At 47.7% G+C, this 20,977-nt stretch overlaps 3 protein-coding genes and 2 non-coding genes across 13 annotated transcripts in view; 1 reads left to right on the forward strand and 4 right to left on the reverse strand.

Annotated features, from left to right (window-relative positions):
• On the reverse strand, window positions 1-11,896 carry DDX39B (DExD-box helicase 39B). 3 transcript variants are annotated; one of them, XM_032141008.2, is made up of 11 exons: window positions 11,661-11,896; window positions 10,030-10,242; window positions 8,852-8,979; window positions 8,468-8,560; window positions 6,233-6,416; window positions 5,115-5,233; window positions 2,536-2,667; window positions 1,052-1,161; window positions 809-953; window positions 535-682; window positions 1-208 (listed from the first exon to the last, which is right to left on the reverse strand). In XM_032141008.2, the coding sequence occupies exons 2-11, from the start codon at window positions 10,238-10,240 to the stop codon at window positions 192-194; spliced, it is 1,287 nt and encodes a 428-aa protein (XP_031996899.1). In that variant the 5' UTR covers window positions 10,241-10,242; window positions 11,661-11,896; the 3' UTR covers window positions 1-191. The 3 variants fall into 3 exon arrangements, with proteins under 3 accessions (XP_031996899.1, XP_031996898.1, XP_031996900.1); XM_032141007.2 differs by having other exon boundaries at window positions 10,030-10,372; XM_032141009.2 differs by lacking the exon at window positions 11,661-11,896 and adding an exon at window positions 10,861-11,315 and having other exon boundaries at window positions 10,030-10,372.
• Window positions 6,106-6,182, reverse strand: LOC116460527 (small nucleolar RNA SNORD83). Its single transcript, XR_004245831.1, has one exon. It is a non-coding gene; the product is annotated as a small nucleolar RNA SNORD83 (small nucleolar RNA).
• LOC116460526 (small nucleolar RNA SNORD83) lies at window positions 10,809-10,886 on the reverse strand. Its single transcript, XR_004245830.1, has one exon. It is a non-coding gene; the product is annotated as a small nucleolar RNA SNORD83 (small nucleolar RNA).
• NFKBIL1 (NFKB inhibitor like 1) overlaps window positions 11,891-20,977 on the forward strand; it is a 16,425-nt gene continuing 7,338 nt past the window's right edge. For 2 of the 6 annotated variants that reach the window (XM_032141012.2, XM_032141011.2), the window contains exons 1-2: window positions 17,255-17,430; window positions 17,841-18,117. In XM_032141012.2, coding sequence (XP_031996903.1) covers window positions 17,374-17,430; window positions 17,841-18,117 — 334 coding nt within the window. In that variant the 5' untranslated portion in view covers window positions 17,255-17,373. Of the gene's footprint in view, window positions 11,915-12,107; window positions 12,133-12,914; window positions 13,013-16,451; window positions 16,661-17,254; window positions 17,431-17,840; window positions 18,118-20,977 lie in introns of those variants that run through there. The other 4 variants (XM_058432196.1, XM_058432195.1, XM_058432194.1 and 1 more) reach the window with 4 other exon arrangements.
• ATP6V1G2 (ATPase H+ transporting V1 subunit G2) lies at window positions 14,139-16,466 on the reverse strand. 2 transcript variants are annotated; one of them, XM_058432197.1, is made up of 3 exons: window positions 16,320-16,466; window positions 15,800-15,900; window positions 14,139-15,271 (listed from the first exon to the last, which is right to left on the reverse strand). In XM_058432197.1, the coding sequence occupies exons 2-3, from the start codon at window positions 15,857-15,859 to the stop codon at window positions 15,098-15,100; spliced, it is 234 nt and encodes a 77-aa protein (XP_058288180.1). In that variant the 5' UTR covers window positions 15,860-15,900; window positions 16,320-16,466; the 3' UTR covers window positions 14,139-15,097. The 2 variants fall into 2 exon arrangements, with proteins under 2 accessions (XP_058288180.1, XP_031996908.1); XM_032141017.2 differs by lacking the exon at window positions 16,320-16,466 and adding an exon at window positions 16,166-16,296.

The raw sequence follows: 20,977 nt of genomic DNA on the forward strand, positions 1-20,977 counted from the left end.
TTTCATTTTTAGTTTTGTTAAAAAAAATTCTGACAAATCAGAAATGGGGGTTCAGGAGTGGTGGTGATGCAAAAGACGGAAGCCATGGGGTGGGGGCTGTCAGGGGTGGGGGCAGTAGTGTCTCCTTCACCCCCACCCTGGTGTCCTCTCCTGAAGGACAGACGGTCACATTCCAGAATGGGCGAAGTCTTCTACCGTGTCTGTTCAACTGAGAAGAAAACGTAGCATGGTCAGAATAAGGCATGAAAAGGGGAAAGCGAGGCAGGAACACACGGCACACATGCAGACGCTGGTGTACTGCCTGGGTTCAGAGGACGACGTGGGGGTGAGGGAAGGGATGTAATATGATGAGAGAAGACAGAAACCCCACATAAAGGTCAGGAAAACATCCCAACACAGCATCAAAGACCAGGGGGCATGAACCAGTCAAGTGTCCGTTATGCATCAGGTGCCCATGACCTATGTGATGAAATTTAGGACAAACACACTAAGGAACAGGGAGGACCTAAAGGGTTTCATGAGATCAGTACTCACTGTAGGAGGAGATGTCTATCTCATCAGGCAGCTCGCTAATATTGACCTCAAAGCGATCCTGCACATCATTGAGGATCTTGGCATCATTCTCATCGGACACAAATGTGATAGCCAAGCCCTTGGTGCCAAACCGGCCTGCTCTGGCCACCTGGAGGGAGACAGAGGGTAGCACTGGAAGACTGAAGAGGAAAAAGACCCAGAGGCAGGGATGAAGATGTACAAATAGAAAAGAAGGGAATGGGAGAGTGGGATTTCTTCAGCCTGTGGGGTTTACCCGATGCAGGTAGGTGTCAGAATCCTCAGGCATGTCATAATTAAAAGCAATGTTCACCCGCTCGATGTCCATGCCTCGGCCAAATAGGTTGGTAGCCACAAGAATTCGTCGTTGAAAATCTTTAAACTGCTGATACCGAGAAAGCCTTTGTGAGAAAGGAAATTTAAAACATGTTGAGATTCCCTTCTCTCAACTGGCTTTTTCTCCCAAGGACACAAAATATCTTTCCCATCTTCAGCTCACCTCTCCTCCTGGGGCATCCCACGGTGGATAGCAATGGCTGGGAAGTTCTGCTCCACTAGTAGCTGGGCCAAGGCAATGCACCGCTGCACAGACTTCACAAAGATCACCACCTGTTGTGGGGTGGGGTGGGGGGGGTCTCAAATTGGGGGAATACGGGTCCATGGTGTGTGAGAAACATTACGTGGGAGACGGGAGTTTCTAGTAATTACGTTCTCAGGAATTCCTCTTCATCTCTTATTCCCCCACTATATATTTAGAGCAGAAGAGAAAATATAACTTTATTTCAGCACTGATTTTTCCCTAAGGAAGCTGGCCTGAGGCAGCACAGAGTTCAGAAATCAAAAATTGCCAGACATGGTAGGAGCCGAGGATGAGATCACCTCATGAAAAAGTGATAGAAAACTAGAATTAAGATCTGGAGGGGTAACTGATATTCCTGCTCACCAAAACATTAAACCTAAGGGAGCTATCCTAATTCTAGAAAGTAGTTTTAAATGCAAACAGACCACTCACAAGTATATTAATTAAACACTTTTTTGAGATGGGTTCTCACTTTGTCCCCCAGACTGGAGTGCAGTGGTGCAATCGCAAGTCACTGCAGCCTCCACCTCCTGGGCTCAAGAGATCCTTCCACCTCAGCATCCCAAGTAGCTGGGACCACAGGTGCACAGCACCATGCCCAGCTACTTTTATTTTATTTTATTTTATTTTTACTACCTGTAGAGATGGGAGTCTCCCTATGTCACCCAGGCTGGTCTTGAAGTCCTGGGCTCAAGCGATGCTCCTGCCTCAGCCTCCCAAACTACTGGGATTATGGGCATGAGCCACTGCCCTGCACCCAGTCAGAAATGCTTCTCTTGAATAAGCAGTTATTGGAGGAATTAAACATTTAAGAACCCTAACATGCCCTCAAAAATCATTTCAAGACTTTCAACAACTTCCTAAAACCTTTCAAGGACTTTTGGAGACAAGGTCTCACTCTATTGCCCAAGCTGGAGCACAGTAGTGCAATCATAGTTCACTGCAGCCTCAATCTCCTGGGCTCAAGCTATCTTTTCACCTCAGCCACCAGAGTATCCAGGACTACAGGCATACACCACCACACCTGGCTAATTTTCTTCTTTGGTAGTGATCAAGTTTCGCCATGTTGCCCAGACTGGTCTCAAATGACTGGGCTCAAGTGATCCACCTGCCTCAGCCTCCCCAAGTGCTGGGATTACACACATAAGCCACTGTGCCTGGCCAAGGATCTTAATTTTTGAAGTTTATTTTCCTTGAGGTTATTGAGGACATATCCATGCCAGCCATAGAATAGAAATGCAGCTCCCACCTTATTCATGCTCAACCCCTAAGATATTTATACCCTCATCACTCTCTCCCACATCACACATGTGATTTCTTCAATGAAAGTGTACTTAATATCCAGGTTTCTGCTACAGCTGGAGTGCTCCAATGCTCATCCCCCTACTGGACATGTAACTGACCTGGTTGAACTCAAGGACATCCAGAAGGTCAAAGAGCTTCCGGTTCTTCTCGTTGTCCTTCAGTTTCACGTAGTACTGCTGCAACCCATGCAGCGTCAACTTCGTCTCATCATCCACGAAGATCTCCATTGGCTGGGGGGGAGGAAGGGGGTGGGGAACGGGAGGAGGGCAGAGTGGGGGGGTTAAACCTGGGGGGGTGGAGGAAGTTGATCTCCAATACACCCCATGGGGGGATGGGGAGGAAAGAGAAGATTGAAAACCCCACCCCACTCCCAAAAATACCCACATTTTACTGTGGTCTCTCTCACATTACATCTAATTTCCTTCCTATCAGATGAGTTTTAAGACTGCCCAACTAAAAACTATCATGGAAAAGAAAATGCAAATGAAGTCAAGGAGCAGTGAAACCACCCAATGGCACAGATGCCATTACCTCAAATAGAGGTGGGAGAGGAAAGAAAATGAGAGATGATTCTCAAAGGGAGAGCAAGGACCAAACATCTGGGAAATGATGGGAGGCAGTGACTCAAGGTCAGAGTAACTCCATCAGAGTTGCTTGTAAGAACATGGGGTCGGGGGAGGACGACTGCTCCATTTGATTCTCCTACTTCAACTAAGAGAATCTCATGTGCATTAGGAAAGTGGATGTCTTAAGATCAGAATGCTGCAATGGACAATCAAAATGCCACTTAAAGAGAAACAAAAATTACTCAAAATGAGTAACTTGCCGTCAGACCACAACAGGATAGTTTCAGATGAGACTGGTCTCTTAAGAATTAAACCATCTACAGGTTTACAGGGAAGGTATCAGTAAGTGGTGTTAAAAAACCAAATTCAGAGCAGCAGATACGCTTTTAAGGGACAGGATCTCACCATGTTGCCCAGGCTGGAGTGCAGTGGCTATTCACCGGCACAATCATAGCACACTATAGCCTCAAATTCCTGGGCTCAAGTGATCCTCCTGCTTCAGTCTCCTGAATAGCTGGGACTACAGGCACACACCATTATACCTCACTGCATTCATCTTTAAAATTAAAAAACCCCCTGAAGGGGAGGAAAGTAACAAAGACAGAAATTACCACAACTCCAAGGCCCAACTTTCCTAACACTTTTTATACTATCCTGGGGGAAGATAGTTAATATGAAGACCCAGAGGACAAAATAGGAAAGGATGCGTGTGTCATGGGAAAAAAAACCAGAAGCCCAATCCCAGAAGGCAGGTTTTGTTTGTTTTGTTTTGATACAGGGTCTCACTCTATCACCCAGGCTGGAGTACAGTGGCACAATTACAGCTTACTGCCGCCTCCACGTCCCAGGCTCAAGCAAACCCTCCTGCCTCAGCCTCCCAAGTAGCTGGGACTACAGGCATGCGCCACCACGCCCGGTTTTTCTGGTAGAGACAAAGTCTCACTACACTGCCCCAGCTAGTCTCAAATTCCTGGGCTCAAGCAATCCTCCCACCTTGGCCTCCCAAAGCGCTGGGATTAGAGGTGAGCCACCAGGCCCAGGCAAGGTAGGCTTTCTAAAAAGAAGTTCCACGGCCTCCTTCGAATCTCATTCTAGCCCCAAATACAGCTAAAGAGTGATCATCCCACAGGAAGGAACACTGCAGGGAGGGGAAGAACACACTCCACTGCTTATGCAATTGGCCCCACCTAGCCCCAAACCCTAACACCCACCCGATTACATCTACTTTACCTTTCCTATGTCCCTCTCCTCTGAGTATTAAAAAAAACAAAAAAATTTTTTTAAGAAAAAAAATCTACCACCCCACTCAGGACACCCCTCCCCAACACATATTGGGGGAAACGGGGCACGGCACGCGTTGGGTTCAGGAAAAAAACCGGGAACGGAAAAAGAGGCTGGTTTGGTCCTCAGCTTCCTGGTCAGGTTTCCCCGCGGCCTCCGCTGCCGCCATCCACCGCTGGGTGCCGTCTGCATTCCCTCGCCGCGCCACGGTGCTTCTCTGTTGCCGGCTCACATCAACCGAGGTTCCAGATGGGTGCAAGGAGATGTGGGTGGGAAGGAGTAGGGTATCGGGGATTGAGGTGCCAAAGGCCCCCACCCCTGGAGGTGGGGAAGGGGAGGATTCATTTGTGCTGATGCTCTTCTTTTGGACATGCCCTGCCATCTGTCTGTCCCTCTCTTGCTCTCCTGCCACCGGGAAGTAGGAGTTTTGGTGAGCAGAAGGCTCCAGCTGTATGCTCGATGCCACCTTGAGGGTGCGTGGCTGTAGGGGGCATGTAAGAGACGATGGATGGGTGGGTGGTAGGGCAGAAAAATCCTGCCCTCCCCCGAAGGGAGAAGAGGTTCAAAAATGTTGTGATTTTTGAAAAAGTCGAACACTACCCGCTCTCACATTAACCCGACCAAGTCTTCCGGAGTTTCCCTGGCACCCGCGCAGACCCTAACACTAGCTGTCTCTGCTTCTGTATGTCTCTTCAAGGAGTCATTACTCCCAGTTGGGCACAAGCCGCCTTCTTGGCACTTGAATGACAAGGGAGTCTGAGGAAGAGGGCGAGGAAGGGGAGGAGGCAGCGGGCGGGGAGTGGAGGGAGAGAAGGTAGAAGGGTATTTACATCTTGCATGAACTTGCGGCAGACTGGACGGATCTCTTTGCTCAAGGTAGCACTGAACATCATGACCTGCTTCTCGTGGGGGGTCATGCGAAAAATTTCCTGGACATCCCGACGCATGTCTACAAGAACAAGGAAAAAAATTGTAGGAGAAAATAAGCAGGTATGATAAAGATTAGAGGTAGACTTCCCAGTGAGGTGAAGATTGCTGGAAATAGTAATAACACAATGGAAAGAGCAATGGACTTGGAATCAAGAATTGGGATCGGATTCCAGCTGTTTGTTTTAACCAAGCAAGAAATAAGGTAAAACCCCAAAGTTCCCAACTATGAATGGGGATAAAGCCCAGTGCAGAGGCTTTCAAGGCCTTCAAAACATGCTTTACAGGCCCTTCTCCCAACCCTTTCCTGCCCAAGCCCCAGACAGCCTTCAGCAGACTACAAATATCAAGCACATATTATATTCCAGATATCAGAGTCCATCTATGACTCTCTGGATCACTTTTCCATCAAGTCAGGCAAATATGACATCCCTACCTGGAGCCCACCTTTATAGCTCACCATATTGAATTGCCAAAGATCATTTGTAACGACTTACGGGGCCTATGTCCAACCCCACTCTCATTCACCAAGATTCAATTCTCACAGAAAAATCTTCCATTAACCCCACCTGGCACACTAGAATACCACACCGCACAAACTGCTACAAACACTCTATTAATCCCAGACCTGAGTTTAGACACTTATTCAGCTATAAATTCTGACTGTAAATGCTGTGCTGGAGATGCCAGAAGGGTCCTGTCTTCTCTTTCAGTTTAGAATCTCCCCTATGACTCCCAGTATAGAAATCTATAATGAACACAGTGGTGGTGGTGATGACTTATGCCTAAAATTATCAAAGTCCCCTATTCTCAAAGGTTAAAAAGAAAAATCATAGAAAGACGACACCCTTTACTGTGCTTAAAAGCATAATAAAGATCAACCAGGGAACCCAGAGCCATCAGTCATGGGTGATAGATAAAGAGTCGTCATTGCACTGAGGTGCTCCTGTTTCAAATAAACATCATTTGGCTCCAAAGAACAACTCCCCAGCATTAGCCAAGCCCCAGCTCTGCCACTCACCGAGCTGTTCAAGCATCTTATCACATTCATCCAAAATAAAGTGTTTAATGTGTTTGAGGTTGAGGCTCTTATTTCGAGCCAGGGCTAGGATACGGCCTGGAGTCCCCACGACGATATGCGGGCAGTTCTTCTTCAGCACCTCTTCATCCTTCTTGATAGACAGACCACCAAAAAAAACAGCAACCTGCCGAGCCAGGAGCAAAGAGTCTCAAACAAGAGGAAGGAAAGAGTCCAATCCCCCCAGGGTTCCCACTGTTTGAGCTAAACCAATTTTTAGCATGTTTCCAAACTAAAACAAACTTTAGAGGTCATCTAATTTAAAAATTTTATGCCCCCCACCAAACACTGAGGATGATTGCCTAAAGTTACATGGCTAGTCGGAGCAGTCAGGACAATAATTCAGTTCTACTGACTTAATCTAACCATCTTCCTTCATTTATGAGGCCAGGCTTCATTTAAAAAATAAAGGAGCCAAGTGTGGTGGCGCACGCCTGTAATTCCAGCTACTCGGGAGGCTGAGGCACGAGAACCTGGGAGACAGAGGTTGTGATGAGCCAAGATCTCACCATTGTACTCCAGCCTGGGCAACAAGAGTGATACTCCATCTCAAAAAATAAAAATAAAAATAAAAATAATAAAGCCAGGCCCGGTGGCTCACGTCTATAATCGCAGCAGTTTGGGAGGTCAAGGCAGGCAGATCACCTGAAGCCAGGAGTTCAAGACCAGCCTGGCCAACATGGTGAAACCCCATCTCTACTAAAATACAAAATTTACAAATTTACTACTAAAATACAAAAAATACAAAAATTAGCCAGGAGGCTGAGGCAGGAGAATCGCTTGAACCCGGGAGGTGGAGATTGCGGTGAGGCAAGATGGAGCCACTGTACTCCAGCCTGGATGACAGGGCGAGACTCCATCTCAAAAAATAAAAAACAAATAAATAAAGGACAGCAAGAAATCACCAGATTAGTGTAAAGTACCACAAAAAAACACATGGAACATTAAGTTTTCCTAAATAAACCCAGAATCTCAAACTCCTTCATACAAACCCCATGAAATTACTGCTTCGGGCTAAATATTATCACTTCATGTTAAAACCATTAGGTGAATAGTTGTTTAGGGATCTGGGCCTTGGTACAGTATCAAGTAACACCAGAAACTACTTTCTGGTTTCAAGGGGGAAAAGAACGACTGTGGAATCAGACTATCACGACGCTAATCCTATGGTAAACCTAAAATCATCAATGAGGCCAGGTGCAGTGGCTCACACCTGTAATCCTAGCACTTTGGGAGGCCGAGGTGGGTGGATCACTTGAGGTCAGGAGTTCGATACCAGCCTGGCCAACATGGTGAAACCCTGTCACTACTGAAAAAAAAACAGAAATTAGCTGGGCATGATGGCATACCGTAGTCCCAGCTATTCGGGGAGTTGAGGCGGGAGAATCGCTTGAACCTGGGAGGCGCAGGTTGCAGTGAGCTGAGATCGCGCCACTACACTCACAGCCTGAGGGATACAGCGAGACTCCATCTCAAAACAAATAAATAAAAATAACTAACATAAGTCAACCAGACTTGTGGCATAACAGGAGATACAGCATCACCTATGAATGATTCTTGCCAAAAATGCTTAACTTCAGATTTTTTTTTTTTTTGAGATGGGTCTCGCTCTGTCACCCAGGCTGGAATGCAGTGGCACAATCTCAGCTCACTACCTCTGCTTCCTGTGTTCAAGCGATTCTCCTGCCTCAGCCTCCCAAGTAGGTGGGACTACAGGTGTGTGCCACCACGCACGGCTAATTTTTGCATTTTTAGTGGAGAGAGGGTTTCATCATGTTGGCCACATTGGTCTTGAACTCCTGACCTCAAATGATCCACACGCCTTGGCCTCCCAAACTGCTGAGATTACAGGTGTAAGCCATTGTGCACTTGGCCAGAATCCTCAATATTGACACACCACTGGAGCTGTTTTAAAGTTTCCGGCTTTCTCTGCCACACACCCCAAAATTATCAAACTGATATGATTCAAAGCCAGTATAAAGTAGTAAGAAAAGGGTGGTCTTGTGTTACGCATCATCCATAGCCCAATTACAAATCCTTCTGTTACATAGGATCCCAACACTGTTAAACCACGGCAAACTAAAACTTCTCCAAAATTAAACAGACTATTGGCCTACAAGTTTCTTATCCCTCCAACTTGCCACACCCTCACTCTCAGGTCTCTTTACTTTGGCTTACCTTGACATTGGGCATGTATTTAGAGAAGCGCTCATATTCCTTGCTGATCTGAAAAGCCAACTCCCGAGTGTGACACATCACCAGCACAGACACCTTAGGCAGGAAGTAGACGGAGACATACAGTAAGTGTAGCCCTTCATTATCCCCTCTAGGAAAGTGACTGTCACAAAAACACACCTGAGCTGATAATAAATGACTCCAATTCTGTGATCTAAATCATGAACCCCATGCTTGCAACAGAACATTCCCCACAGCTGTCAGGTTGTCAAGGGTAACAGAGGTCATGTGCTCATGGCTCTGCAAGCATCATGTAGCTAGGACAAAAACACCCTTCCCTTATAGTCCTAACCAAAATCCCCTCCCCAGCACTCTCCCCAAATATACCTGCCCAGTAACTGGCTCCAGCTGTTGCAGTGTGGCCAACACAAACACTGCTGTCTTTCCCATGCCCGACTTGGCCTGGCACAGGACATCCATTCCCAGAATGGCCTGAGGGATGCACTCATGCTGGACTAAAAGTAGGGGGGGTGAGGAGGAAGATAAGGATTAGACTTCAGTCTCCAGATAACTCTACAACCTTTTTCATCATGCCAAGCCCATTTCTTACCACTCAGTTCTCAAAGTCTAGTATTTACCTGGTTCTTGCCAACTTCCAGACCCTTTTTACCTCTCTCTGCTCAATTACATTCACCTCAAAATCAGACTCTCCTAATTCCTCCTAGCTTTAGCCTCCTCCAGATCTAGGCCTTCCCAGTCCTAGTAACAAACCCTTTGCATCTACCAACCGCTCATCTTCAATGATCCTGGCTCTGTCCTTATTTTTCTTAATTTGTAACAATTCATGACATTTGAATACCTGCCACAGACCATTTCTCCTACTTAGGTTGCTATACTTCGGGTCACATAACTACAACCCTGGACAAAATGAAGGACTTGGTACCTGACCCAGAAGCCAGTCATCTCTAAACCAGTCATAGAGGTTTCCAGAGACCACAGCTGGCCTGGCCCAACAGAGGGAGACTACAGGTCCAACCAGGACCTTTCTGGAAATTTAAAATTAGAAGTCAAGTGACAAAATTAAAAATAAGCAGACAAGAAAAGCCAGTCACAAGAATGAATGGCAGACCTGGAAGTTACTTTTGGATCATTAGCACTTTGGTGCTATCACAAAAAGAATACCCCTGTATAAGCCTCCTCTATCCAAAATCGTTTTTGATACTTATCTCCTGATTTTTTCTTCCTCACTGTCGCCCCAGCTGGTGTACAGTGGTGCAATCATGGCTCACTGAAGCCTCAACCCTCACCTGCTTAATTTCTGAACGTTTTGTAGAGACTGGAGTCTCCCTATGTTGCCCAGGCTTCTCTTGCACTCTTGAGCTCAAGTGACCACCCTCCGGCCTCGGCCTCCCAAAACGCTGGGATTACAGGCGTGAGCCACTGCACCTGGCCCTGATCTAGCCTTAAGTATAAACCCTTACCACCACCTGAGCAACGACAAACACATCTTCTTATTGTACCCTTAAAGAGCCCAATGAGCACTACATGCCCAAGAGAAAATTTACCTTCTGATGGATGCTCAAAGCCACAGTCGACAATGGCCCGGAGCAACTCTGGCTTAAGCAGGAAGTCACGAAAGCCAGAGCTGTGGATGGAGACATAGGAGCCCTTGACGTCCTTCTTGGCAGGGGCCTCAGCCCCATCTCCCCCAGCTGCTGTCTCCACCTCATCATCTTCATAGTCCAAGAGCTCATTGTCCACATCGTTCTCTGCCATAACTGGGCCGGCAGGGGAAGATGGGAAGGGGGATCTGGATGGGTTCTCGCAAAATAGGTGAAAACAAGGGGTGAAGAGTAGGGGATTGAGGAACAGCAAAGGAAAACAAAGATACTATTTCTAACAGAAGAGCTGGAGGGGGGAAAAAAAAAAGCAAGACTTAGTCACGAGCAGAGCCCTCACCACCTCTTTTCCATCACCAGTTCCCACTTTCCCTAAACTAGGAAACTTTTACCTGGAAAGAAAAACAGATACCAAACATAAAAACGAAAAGCAAATATAGCAGAACAGAAAAAGCAGTACCAGGGAAAGTGGTTAGGACAGAGGTTCCCAACAAGATTAACAATCACAGTAGTGGAAACCAGAGAAGTTGGAAGGGGAAGACCAACTTACAAATTCTTGATCTGAAAGTAACAGTGAGGAAATAGAATAGATAATAAAAGGTAAAATATGACTAATAACTTAGTAAAGTGGAAAATGGAGATGACAAGCAGAGTCCTGAAAAGTCCTCAAAGGAAGACTGCGCTTTCCCTATTATAATCCCACCGTTATGGATGCCTAACTCAGCAGCCATCAGTCAAGGGTGATAGATAAGAGTCATCACTGCGCAAAGCGCTCACCTTTCGAAAAGAAAACATCATATGGCCGTCGTCCACCTCCCATAGCTCTCAGCCTCCCACTTCTCAGTATCCTCCCTTCCGTTTAAGAAAGCCTTGTGTAATTAGCATGGGGGGGAGGGGCGGTGCAAGACAAAAGGCTCGGCCACACACACACACACACACACACAAATTCATGTCTCCACCCTACAATAAGAAAGCTAATAGTTGACAGAGAAAAGCAATCCCCGCCCAGGCTTTAACAGGATCTTTACCAAGTGGTCTCACATCACTGTTGCGCTACGAAGGTGAGACTCCTTTTGGAGAAACATACAATGACACCAATCGTAAACACTCGGAAAGCACTCCAAATTAAGTTGGGCAAGTCAAGGTGAGAAAAATCCAACTGCGCCCAGAAACCAGCTCCTCCTCCCAGTCCCACCGAGGGCCGAGAAAGAGCTCAAGAAAGGACAAGGAAGGTGAGAAGAGCCCCGCCCTCGGCAAATACCAAGACCAAGGGACGCCTACCGCCGCCTCTCATTGATGCTGGGGCCTCCAATATGAGAAGAACCCATTGGAAGAAGGAAGCAAAACGAACACAATGGCGCCGAGGACACCATCTTGGATTGGGCCCCCCCTTAGCTTCCCTTCCTCCCCCCAGGAGCTCTTTGCTCTCGAAAAGGATGCAAGCTACGGAAATAGCGAACCAACTAGGCCCCAGCGACCAGACCATCGCCTGTGAAAAGGGTATCAGGAACCCATGTGATGGAATGGGTGCGGGGAAGCGCAGATGGAAACGGATTGTAGCGAAGGCCAAAGCTTACCTAAACAGGGAGAGCGCGTATGGCGGCAGCAACAGCGACGAAGGAGGGAAATCTGCCTTCACTTCCGGTTGCAGGCTTCCCTCTACTCCAGCCTCCCGCCTTCTTGGTTGCAAGAGCGCAGGCGCAAGGGACCGGAAACAGGGCCTTCCGCGGTTGTACAGATCCGTGCGCTCCAGGCTTGCCTTTGGAAAATGCCTGTCTGAAATTTGTTTTAAAACCGTTTCTAACTTCCCTGCTACCGCCAGTAACAAAAGGTATAAAGGAAACTAACGTCTTCTCCCACTGTTATCTTTCTTCTCTTGTCCTACTCCTCTCCATGCCCCTCATCTCTTCGTTTAGGTTTTTGCCACGCAGGTCTTCGCTCTAGTCACCCCTCCATGGATGCGCGAGGAACGAGTGTGGCGAGGGCTGAGAGTTCCCACGGGGTCCTTGGCACGGTAGTGAAGGTGACCTGAGGACGGCTGGGCACGCAGTAGGAAACGGCGGGCCCTAGCTGAGGGGAGGGAGGAGGGAAGTCTCAGGGAACTGGAGTGCTCGGGGGTGTTGCCCGACTCTTTCCCAGTCGTGGGGCTGGTGGGCGGTATTTTCCCAAAAGGATGCTGTCCGAGGTAGCTGATGCCCTAGGGCCAGTGAGTCAGGAAGGTGTTCTGAATCCGAGCGGGAAGACGGGGTCTGGATTCGGCCCCAAGTGTTAATAGTAGGGCTTGAGGGTTATACTACATTCCATTAATACTGTTTTTGTTTTTGTTTTGAGACAGAGCCTCGCTCTGTCGCCCAGGCGGGAGTGCAATGGCGTGATCTCGACTCGCTGCAACCGCTGCTTCCCGGGTTCAAGCGATTCTCCTGCCTCAGCCTCCCAAGTAGCTAGGATTACAGGCGCCCGCCACCACGCCCAGTAAACGTTTGTTTTTTTAGTAGAGACGGGGCTTCACCCATGTATGACCTAAGGTGATCCATCCGCCTCGTCGTCCCAGAGTGCTGGGATTACAGGCGTGAGCCACCGCCCCTGGCCCATTAATACTGTTAATTCGAGCAGAATGTTCTTGGGCCCGCCCCAACGCCCCATTGTTCAACCTGGATTTTTTTCCTGAATGAAACATTTGCCATCCCCGTCTTTGAGATGGGGAGCTACAAAAGTAGGACCTGATGTCCTGCTGTGTAATAAAACAACAAACGTTTGGCCCTCTTCCTGTTAATACACTTAATCATTTAATACTAAGGAGTAGGTACTGTTACTCTCATTGACAGAAGCAAAGCAACATATCTCAAGCAGTACGGCTGGTGAGGTTACAGCCAGGATGCAAACATCTCTCATTCTCTATTGTATTCTGCCTCCCTGCTCAAAGAATCTGGTTAGTAAATACGCTACAGGTTACCTTATTGGTTTAAATTCTTGGTGAAGTAAGCTTGTCTTCAGTGACGAAGTAACAATTCAAGAATGGTGTCATAGAAGGTATTTTCCCAAGTATCATTTAATTTATTCAAAAGTATCAACTGTCTCCCTTGTGCCACATGCTGTCCTAGGATCTGGGGACACAGCAGTGAACAGCCCTGTTCTCACAATGTTTACATTACAGGGAAGAAAACACAGAAACACAAATATAATGTCAAGTATCAATAAGTGGTCAGGGTGCAGTGGCTCAGGCCTGTAACCCAACCCTTGAGGAAGCCGAGGCCGAAGGATTGCTTGAGCCCAGGAGTTTCAGACCAGCCTGGGCAACAGTGAGACCCCATCTCTACAAAAATATTTAAAACTAGCAAGGCATAGTGGCACTCGCCCGTAATCCCAGCTACTCAGGAGGCTGACGTGGGAGGATCATTTGAGTCCAGGAGGTCAAGGCTGCAGTGAGCTGGAACTCCGGCCTGGGCAACACAGCGGGAGCTTGTCTCAAAAAACCAGTAGCAGTAAGTGCTATGAAGAAAATGCAAGGTAAAGGGGCAAAGAGCACTTGCTCCTACACTCCAGCTTTTCTCTACAGTTGCCATCTATAGTCCTCAGATTCCCAAATGAGGAACCATGTTTCTCACTTTAGAGAAATAATAAAGTACTACTTGTTCTTGTTCCTCCAACAAGTTTCAAAGGATAGCCATTTGGGCTGTTTAGGGAATATGTAAACAGAAAACAAGAAAGTGACTGAAGGCCAGGCGCGGTGGCTCACACCTCTAATCCCAGCACTTTGGGAGGCCGAGGCAGGTGGACCACTTGAGGTCAGGAGTTTGAGACCAGCCTGACCAACATGGTGAAACCCCATCTCTACTAAAAATACAAAAAATAGCCAAGTGTGGTGGCACACACCCATAATTCCAGCTACTTGGGAGGCTGAGGCAGGAGAATCCCTTGAACCCGGGAGGCAGAGGTTGCAGTGAGCTGAGATCACGCCATTGTATTCCAGCCTGGGCAACAAGAGCAAAACTCCATCTCAAAAAAAAAAAAAAAAAACAAAGTGACTGAAAATGAGAAATGATGAGGCAAAAGGAGGCTGCTTCAACTCACCAATTTATTTGCCGATAATTATTTTATTGATACTTTTTTTATTGTTACAATGGGAAAGTAAGGTGTCAAGGATATAGAAAGGAAGGGCATGCATATGAGGGAACACAGTATCATTTTAGCTCTTAGAAAGCAATGAGCATCTGGTAAGTCTTTGGGGAAATAGGAAAGGAGGAAAATCTAATAAAGACAAAGATCAGCATAAGAAAAACAAAGGCTACAAAATGCAGTTCTCTACCTGGAGTTATAAGAGGGGGGCTAAATGTAGTCATCTCCTCTTTTTGGAGATCAGAAGGTCTCTGGGAAAAGAGAAGAACCAATTATTCAGAAAATAACGGGTCACAGAATGAACAAGTGGAATTAGAGAGCCAGTGATGGAAGTGAGGAAACAGCTGTGTAGGTTTTGGCCAGTGAGCAGGTAGTGGTAATAGTATCACAGGGTTGCTACTTACTGAATCACTGCTACAACATGCGAGGAACTGTGCTAGACTTTACAGAATGATTCCTAATCATTGAAGCAACCCTCACAAGGTAGGCATTATTATCATCCCAGTTTCACAGAGGAGGACATCGAGGCTACCAAGTTAAGTAGCTTGTCCCGGTTTCACAGCCAGCAAGTGACAGGGTCAAGAGAGGGACCCACATCTGCCAGATGCCGAAGTCAGGATGTTTTCCACATTCCTACTTCCCCATATTACAAATTTCATAGAGGGTTTAGGTCAGAATGACTTGGAAGTTTACAAAGTCCCAGTGAGGGTTAAAGAACAACAAGGAGATTCAGATGTGAGCAGGATATTTATAAGTGTCACAGGAAAATTATGGGATCCTGCCTCCCAGGATTTCTAGGGGATGGAAAGAAGACAGGGATTATGGTGGGAGGTGATTCTGATTGGAGGATTTCTTTGAGGGAGGGAACTGGCAGAAGGAGTCAGGCCCTAAGGTGGCCCTAGGCAGAAATCCGGTAGTTGGGGTGGACCTGGGGCCTGACGTCGCAGACCATGCCAAGAAGCTGGGCCAGGACACGCTCTCGGTTTCTCTGCTGGGAGCTCTGCATGCCCTGCACCTGGCGCCTTGTAGCCTGCTCCACCTCAGCGGACAGGTTCCCCTGGGAGCCCATGGCCTGGGGGGTAGGGAGAGGGGTGGAAGAGAGAAAGGGAAAAGCAGAAACAGACAAGGGTCCAGGCATATGAGGGGAAAGATCCTGAAACAAAGCCTAGAAGAAAGGCCCTCTCAGAAACTACCCCCATCCCACAGAAATATCCCAACACCAAAGAGATCAACACAGTCCCCTTTCACCTTAGACCTAACATGCAACTTCATCCTAAAACAGACCGTAATATCCCCACCACCTCACCATCCATAACCATAAAACTCTACCCTCCACCACAAATGTTAATCATACTCCACATAGATGTTATACTTTACACAGACTGTGGCATTCCACCCACAAGCTCTATGTGGCCTTCAAAACTCCCAGACTCTCTTACATATCATCACAAAGTTTCACCAATGTTGTGGTCCCTGCCAGGGTCCCCTCAGCCTCAGCCCTCTGCCACCATATTTTCTTGTTGAGTCACCCTTAACACACCTCACTAGATGCACCCACCAACTTGCACCGGGGTCTCATCCCGACTCTGCCTCAACTCACCGCCTGCTGCTTGCTCTGGAATTCCTGCTCTCGCTCTCTGCGGTATTGCTCCACCTCCATCTGTGCCTCCTCCTTTGCCTGCTTCAGTCGCCGGGCCTTCCCTGGAGGCAGAAGAAAGGACAGTGGGTGGGGGTGGACCCACACACACACAATGTAATAGCAGGAGTCAGTCCCTTCCAGAAAGTTATACAGCCTTCTCTCAGCCAACCAGGTGCCAGATTCTAATATCCATCCATTTTTTTCCCTCCTAAACAGCCTCCAGACCCTAGCTGTCTTCCCACCAGCCTTGGGCTTTCCCAAAATGTTTGCTGTCCCCCACGCCCAATTTTCTTTCCAGACTCCTAAGGGAGGACAGAGGAGACTCACTCTTTCTGGCATCTGCCACCTTCTCAGCTGCCCGCTTCTCAGCTTGCAGAAGCTGCTGGATACCCTGGGACTGACTGGCCATTTCTGTTGTTATGGCCGATGCTGTTTTGAATGCTGTCAAAGTACCAGATGGCTCCCACCCCCCACCGCTTACTTCTCCTCCTCCAGCTCGTTGCTGCAGTCCTCCACGACCCTGGGTCCTAGTGCTCCCCTTCTCACTCAGCCTCCTGCACCGAGTGTCTCTCCCAATCTCATCCTCCTATTGATGACTGGTCCTCCTCTCCAGCACTTCTTGCTCAGGCAGTACCCAAAGGGGCCACCTGGGAGCAGCAGAGACCAGGCCCAAAGCTGCGGGCTTAGACCAGGTTAGCCATCCCAGTCGGAAAGGTCTAGGGATGAGGCAGGGGCAGAGAGGGGGGAGTACTAAAGTGGGAGAAGGAGAACTTGATTGGTGGTATCAGAGGAAGCATAAAGGGTTGTGAATGGGGTGAAAAGGTAAGGATGTCATCATGCAACCTGTGTTGGGAAGACAGCATTCTGGGCTTAATTCTAAACTAACTCCCTTTCTCTCTCCACCACCCCGCCCCCTCCCCTGCCTCCTGTTGTTAACATCTCCATCTTTTTCTGCATATTTCTCAAGTCCAAATTTCTGCATCTCACTTGCCGCATCCTACGGTAGTCTTCTTCCGTCTTTTGTCTGTATTTTTTCTCTTTTTTGATCTGTCCCTGTTCTTGGCCCACTGTGGTTTTTGTTTTTGTTTTCCATGTTTAATGTGATTTTTATCCTGTCTTTATCTCCCCTGTTTTCTCTGTCTTCTCATCTTTTCGTCCATCACTGAACCATCTCTTCTCTCTGCCAAGTTAGAGGAGGCGGGAAAAAAACCTCCAAATAACTCTCTTTTCTCCCTCCCCTCCCCTCTCCTCCTTTTCCTCGCCTCTAGTCCAGTCTTCTGGTTTCAGACGGCCCCTTTAACTTAAGTTCCCTAGTTTTCCCCGGGAGATCTGGCCAAGTACCACCCTGTCGGGGCAGAACGACATCCGGTAACGCCCCTCACAGTTCACTTCCGCCCTCCACCTGAGTCTCTGCTTGCGCCATTTCCTCCAGCCTGGAGTGTCTCCGCCCTTCCCGCCTCCTGTCTCCGAGCTTCTTAAACACAGGCCTTGGGCCTACAGCTCTGGGGGTACTTGGGGGGGCGGGGGCAGGTCTGATGAGTAACCCCTCCCCCCAGGTTCCAGAGGAAGAAGCCTCCACATCTGTCTGCCGGGTACATGATATTCAATTTCTAGATCATTATTGGAGATTATCTGTGACTTTTTAAAACTCAGATTTCTGCTGATAAAAATTTTCCCCATCCGGCCCTGTTGGGTTTTTTTAAAGTTCTTTGTTAAAAATTAAAAATTTACCTGGGCTCCTGAGCCTTAAACCAATTATTTACCCTTTTCTCGAATTTTACATTAAAAAAATTAAACCTCTGATCCTATCACCCCCCTCAAAAAAATTTTTTTTCAAATCTATCATCTGATAAAGGATCAGGGTTAGGATAGGCCTCATCTCTTGCTGAAGATATTAGAAGAAAACGGAACCAAAGGGAGAAACAACAGGGGATGTCAGAGATGGAGAGAGAAGGACCAGCCAAGGCTGAAGTCCTGACTGCTGCCTTTTTTCCTTCCCCAGCCCAAGAGTTCCATGGCCTCCACTTCCCGCCGCCAACGCCGAGAACGTCGCTTTCGTCGTTACTTGTCTGCAGGACGGCTGGTCCGGGCCCAGGCCCTCCTCCAGCGACACCCAGGCCTCGATGTAGATGCTGGGCAGCCCCCACCACTGCACCGGGCCTGTGCCCGCCACGATGCCCCTGCCCTGTGCCTGCTGCTTCGGCTCGGGGCCGACCCTGCCCACCAGGACCGCCATGGGGACACGGCACTGCATGCTGCTGCCCGCCAGGGCCCAGATGGTGAGTCTGCTCAGTGGGGAACAAGGTCATAAGCAGCTGACCAGACCTCAAATGAAAGCCAACCAATAGTTGAGAAATAAGCTAGTTATTTGGTCATCAGGACCTAGGGAAGGAGTTAACCAAGTTGGCATGTGGCTGTCATTTGTGCCTTTACATTACTGAGCTACCATTGTCTGAAGAACCCAACATTCCCCAAAGAGCAACTGGTCTTCAGATTTCACATCTATTTAGATTAGTAGCTACTTTGTTTCTTGACAGATTGTTTGCTTGTAGCCAAAAAATAGCATAGAAGGTAGGCTCTGGAGTTAGTTTGCCTGGATTCAAACCCCAGCTCCAAATCCCAGCCCCACACTTCATAGCTACGTATTCTTGGACAGGTTACTTGAGGCTGAGTTTGCCCATGTGTAAAAATTAAAATAATAACAACCTTTGCTATGTGTCAGACATTTCTCATAAAGTAACACATTTAATCCTCACAACAATCTTAGGAGGTGAGTACTGATATTATCCCCCATTTCCCAGCTGAGGAAACAGGGCATAGAGGTCATTTGCCAAAGTTACAGTTATTCACTGGTGGAGCAGAGATTATAACCCAGATGGACTAGATAGATCGTCCATGCTTTTAATAGCTACATTGTCCTGTGTTATACATTATAGCATTGTACATTGATTGTGCCCATGTTCAGAGTACCCATGTTGTGCCATATATGTTTTGAGAATCAACTGACATAGTACATGATTAGAGTACCTGGCACACACGATAAGCACTTGGTATATGCTGGTGATTGTTGTTCCTGTTTCTCTTTTTTTGTTGTTGTTGTTTTTTTATGGAGTTTCACTCTTCTTGCCCAGGCTGGAATGCAACGGTGCGATCCTGGCTCACTGCAACCTCCACCTCCCAGGTTCAAGTGATTCTCATGCCTCAGCCTCCCAAGTAGCTGGGATTACAGGCGCATGCCACCACACCCAGCTAATTTTTATATTTTTAGAAGAGATGGGTTTTCGCCATGTTGGACAGGCTGGTCTCGAACGCCTGACCTCAGGTGATCCACAAACCTCAGCCTCTCAAAGTGCTGGGATTACAGGTGTGAGCCACCACACCTGGCCTGGTTCCTGTTTTTGTTATCAACAGGTCCATACTCCCTTACCCACAATTCTAAACTCAAAAACACTCTGAGAACCAAACATTTTTCATCAGGCTGCCACCAAAATTCATTTGGTGGCAGAAACCTAATCTGAACTAAAGTAAGACTATTATTTATTTTTATCCTACTGATGTCAATATTCATACATTTCCCTGCAGAAACACTCATGTGTTTGGTTCTTGCGGCTGCGTAGGCCCTCCTGGGCTACCTAATATAGAGTGAGTATACTTTTAGGTCAGCCCTATCAAGTCCCAAAAACATTTGAATTCTGCAAAACCTTTGGCACTGAAGGATTCAAATGGAGAACCTGGTGATATTATAATAGTGGTGGAGTCCAGGTGCGGTGGGTCATGCCTGTAATCCCAGCACTTTGGGAGGCCGAGGCAGGCAGATCACGAGGTCAGGAGTTCGAGACCAGCCTGGCCGACATAGTGAAACCCCATCTGTACTAAAAATACAAAAATTAGCTAGGCATGGTGGCACGCACCTGTAGTCTCAGCTACTTGGGAGGCTGAGGCAGGAGAATCACTTGAACCCGGGAGACAGAGTTTGTGGTGAGCCGAGATTGTGCTACTGCATTCCAGCCTGGGCAACAGAGCGAGACTCTGTCTCAAAAAAAAAAAAAAAGAGTGGTGGAAGCAGCTCTTTATAGGTAGAGCCCTGCTTACTAGAATAAAAGCTGAAACCTTTCCCCGTCTAGAGATTTCCTTCTGGAGTAAGAACATTAGAGGAAAACCTCTAGATCCAGATGAACAACCATAACATCCCCCAGCTCAAGTATAGACAGAAGGCCGTGCCCCTAAAACCTCCCCCAAATGGTCAAAAACCCCATTTAAAAATTTCCTTTAACATACCTGAGATAGGCTAGCATATTCAGATTTGTTTCTTGTTGTTTTTACTTAAAACAGAGTAGGTTTACCGAGTGCAGGCATCTAACTTGACAGCTCATATTGTAAGAGGCAGGACCCTGGAAGGCAAAAGAGCAGATTACCCCAAGGCAGACCTGCATCCAGACCCCAGCTCTGCCATCGACAGGGACATGCAGCTTACCTCTGTGAGCCCAATTTGCCTTGCTAAAATGGGAGTTTTGTTTTGTTGTTTTTTTGAGGTGGAGTTTCCCTCTTGTTGCCCAGGCTAGAGTGCAATGGCGTGATTTCGGCCCACCTCAACCTCTGCCTCCTGGGTTTAAGAGATTCCCCTGCCTCAGCCTCCCAAGTAGCTGGGATTACAGGCATGCACCATCACGCCCAGCTAATTTTGTATTTTTGGTAGAGACAGGGTTTCTCCGTGTTGGTCAGGCTGGTCTCAAACTCCCGACCTCAGGTGACCCGCCAGCCTCAGCCTCCCACAGTGCTGGGATTACAGGCGTGAGCCACTGCGCTCAGCCAAAATGCCCCTGATAGTGTGGTAGGGATTTCCTTTATTGTTTATTTGCTTGTTTGTTTTGAGACAGGGTCTCATTCTGTCTCCCAGGCTGGAGTGCAGTGGTGCAATCATGGCTCACTGCAGCCTCTACCTCGTGGGCTCAAGCAGTCCTCCCACCTCAGCCTCCCTAGTAGCTGGGACTACAAGCACACACCACCATGCCCAGCTAATTGTTTGTATTTTTGGTAGAGACTGTTTTGCTATGTTATCCAGGCTGTTCTCCATCTCCTGAGTTCAAACAGTCTGCCCACCTCGGCTTCCCAAAGTGCAGGGACTAGAGGCGTGAGGTG

The sequence above is a fragment of the Hylobates moloch genome, unplaced genomic scaffold (genome assembly GCF_009828535.3).
Source record: "Hylobates moloch isolate HMO894 unplaced genomic scaffold, HMol_V3 SCAFFOLD_20, whole genome shotgun sequence".
NCBI classification, from domain to species: domain Eukaryota; kingdom Metazoa; phylum Chordata; class Mammalia; order Primates; family Hylobatidae; genus Hylobates; species Hylobates moloch.

Bases quoted from the DNA above. Each gene is read 5' to 3' on its own strand.
- ATP6V1G2 (XM_032141017.2), bottom strand. From the start codon at position 16,247: ATGGCCAGTCAGTCCCAGGGTATCCAGCAGCTTCTGCAAGCTGAGAAG. The intron at 15,901-16,165 runs GTGAGTCTCCTC...TTCTGCCTCCAG, and splicing joins GGTGGCAGATGCCAGAAAGA to GGAAGGCCCGGCGACTGAAG. The intron at 15,272-15,799 runs GTGAGTTGAGGC...CCTACCCCCCAG, and splicing joins TCCAGAGCAAGCAGCAGGCG to GCCATGGGCTCCCAGGGGAA.
- DDX39B (XM_032141008.2), bottom strand. From the start codon at position 10,240: ATGGCAGAGAACGATGTGGACAATGAGCTCTTGGACTATGAAGATGAT. The intron at 2,668-5,114 runs GTAAATACCCTT...CCTCCCCCCCAG, and splicing joins GCCGCAAGTTCATGCAAGAT to CCAATGGAGATCTTCGTGGA. The intron at 954-1,051 runs GTGAGCTGAAGA...TTTCTCACAAAG, and splicing joins GGGATGCCCCAGGAGGAGAG to GCTTTCTCGGTATCAGCAGT.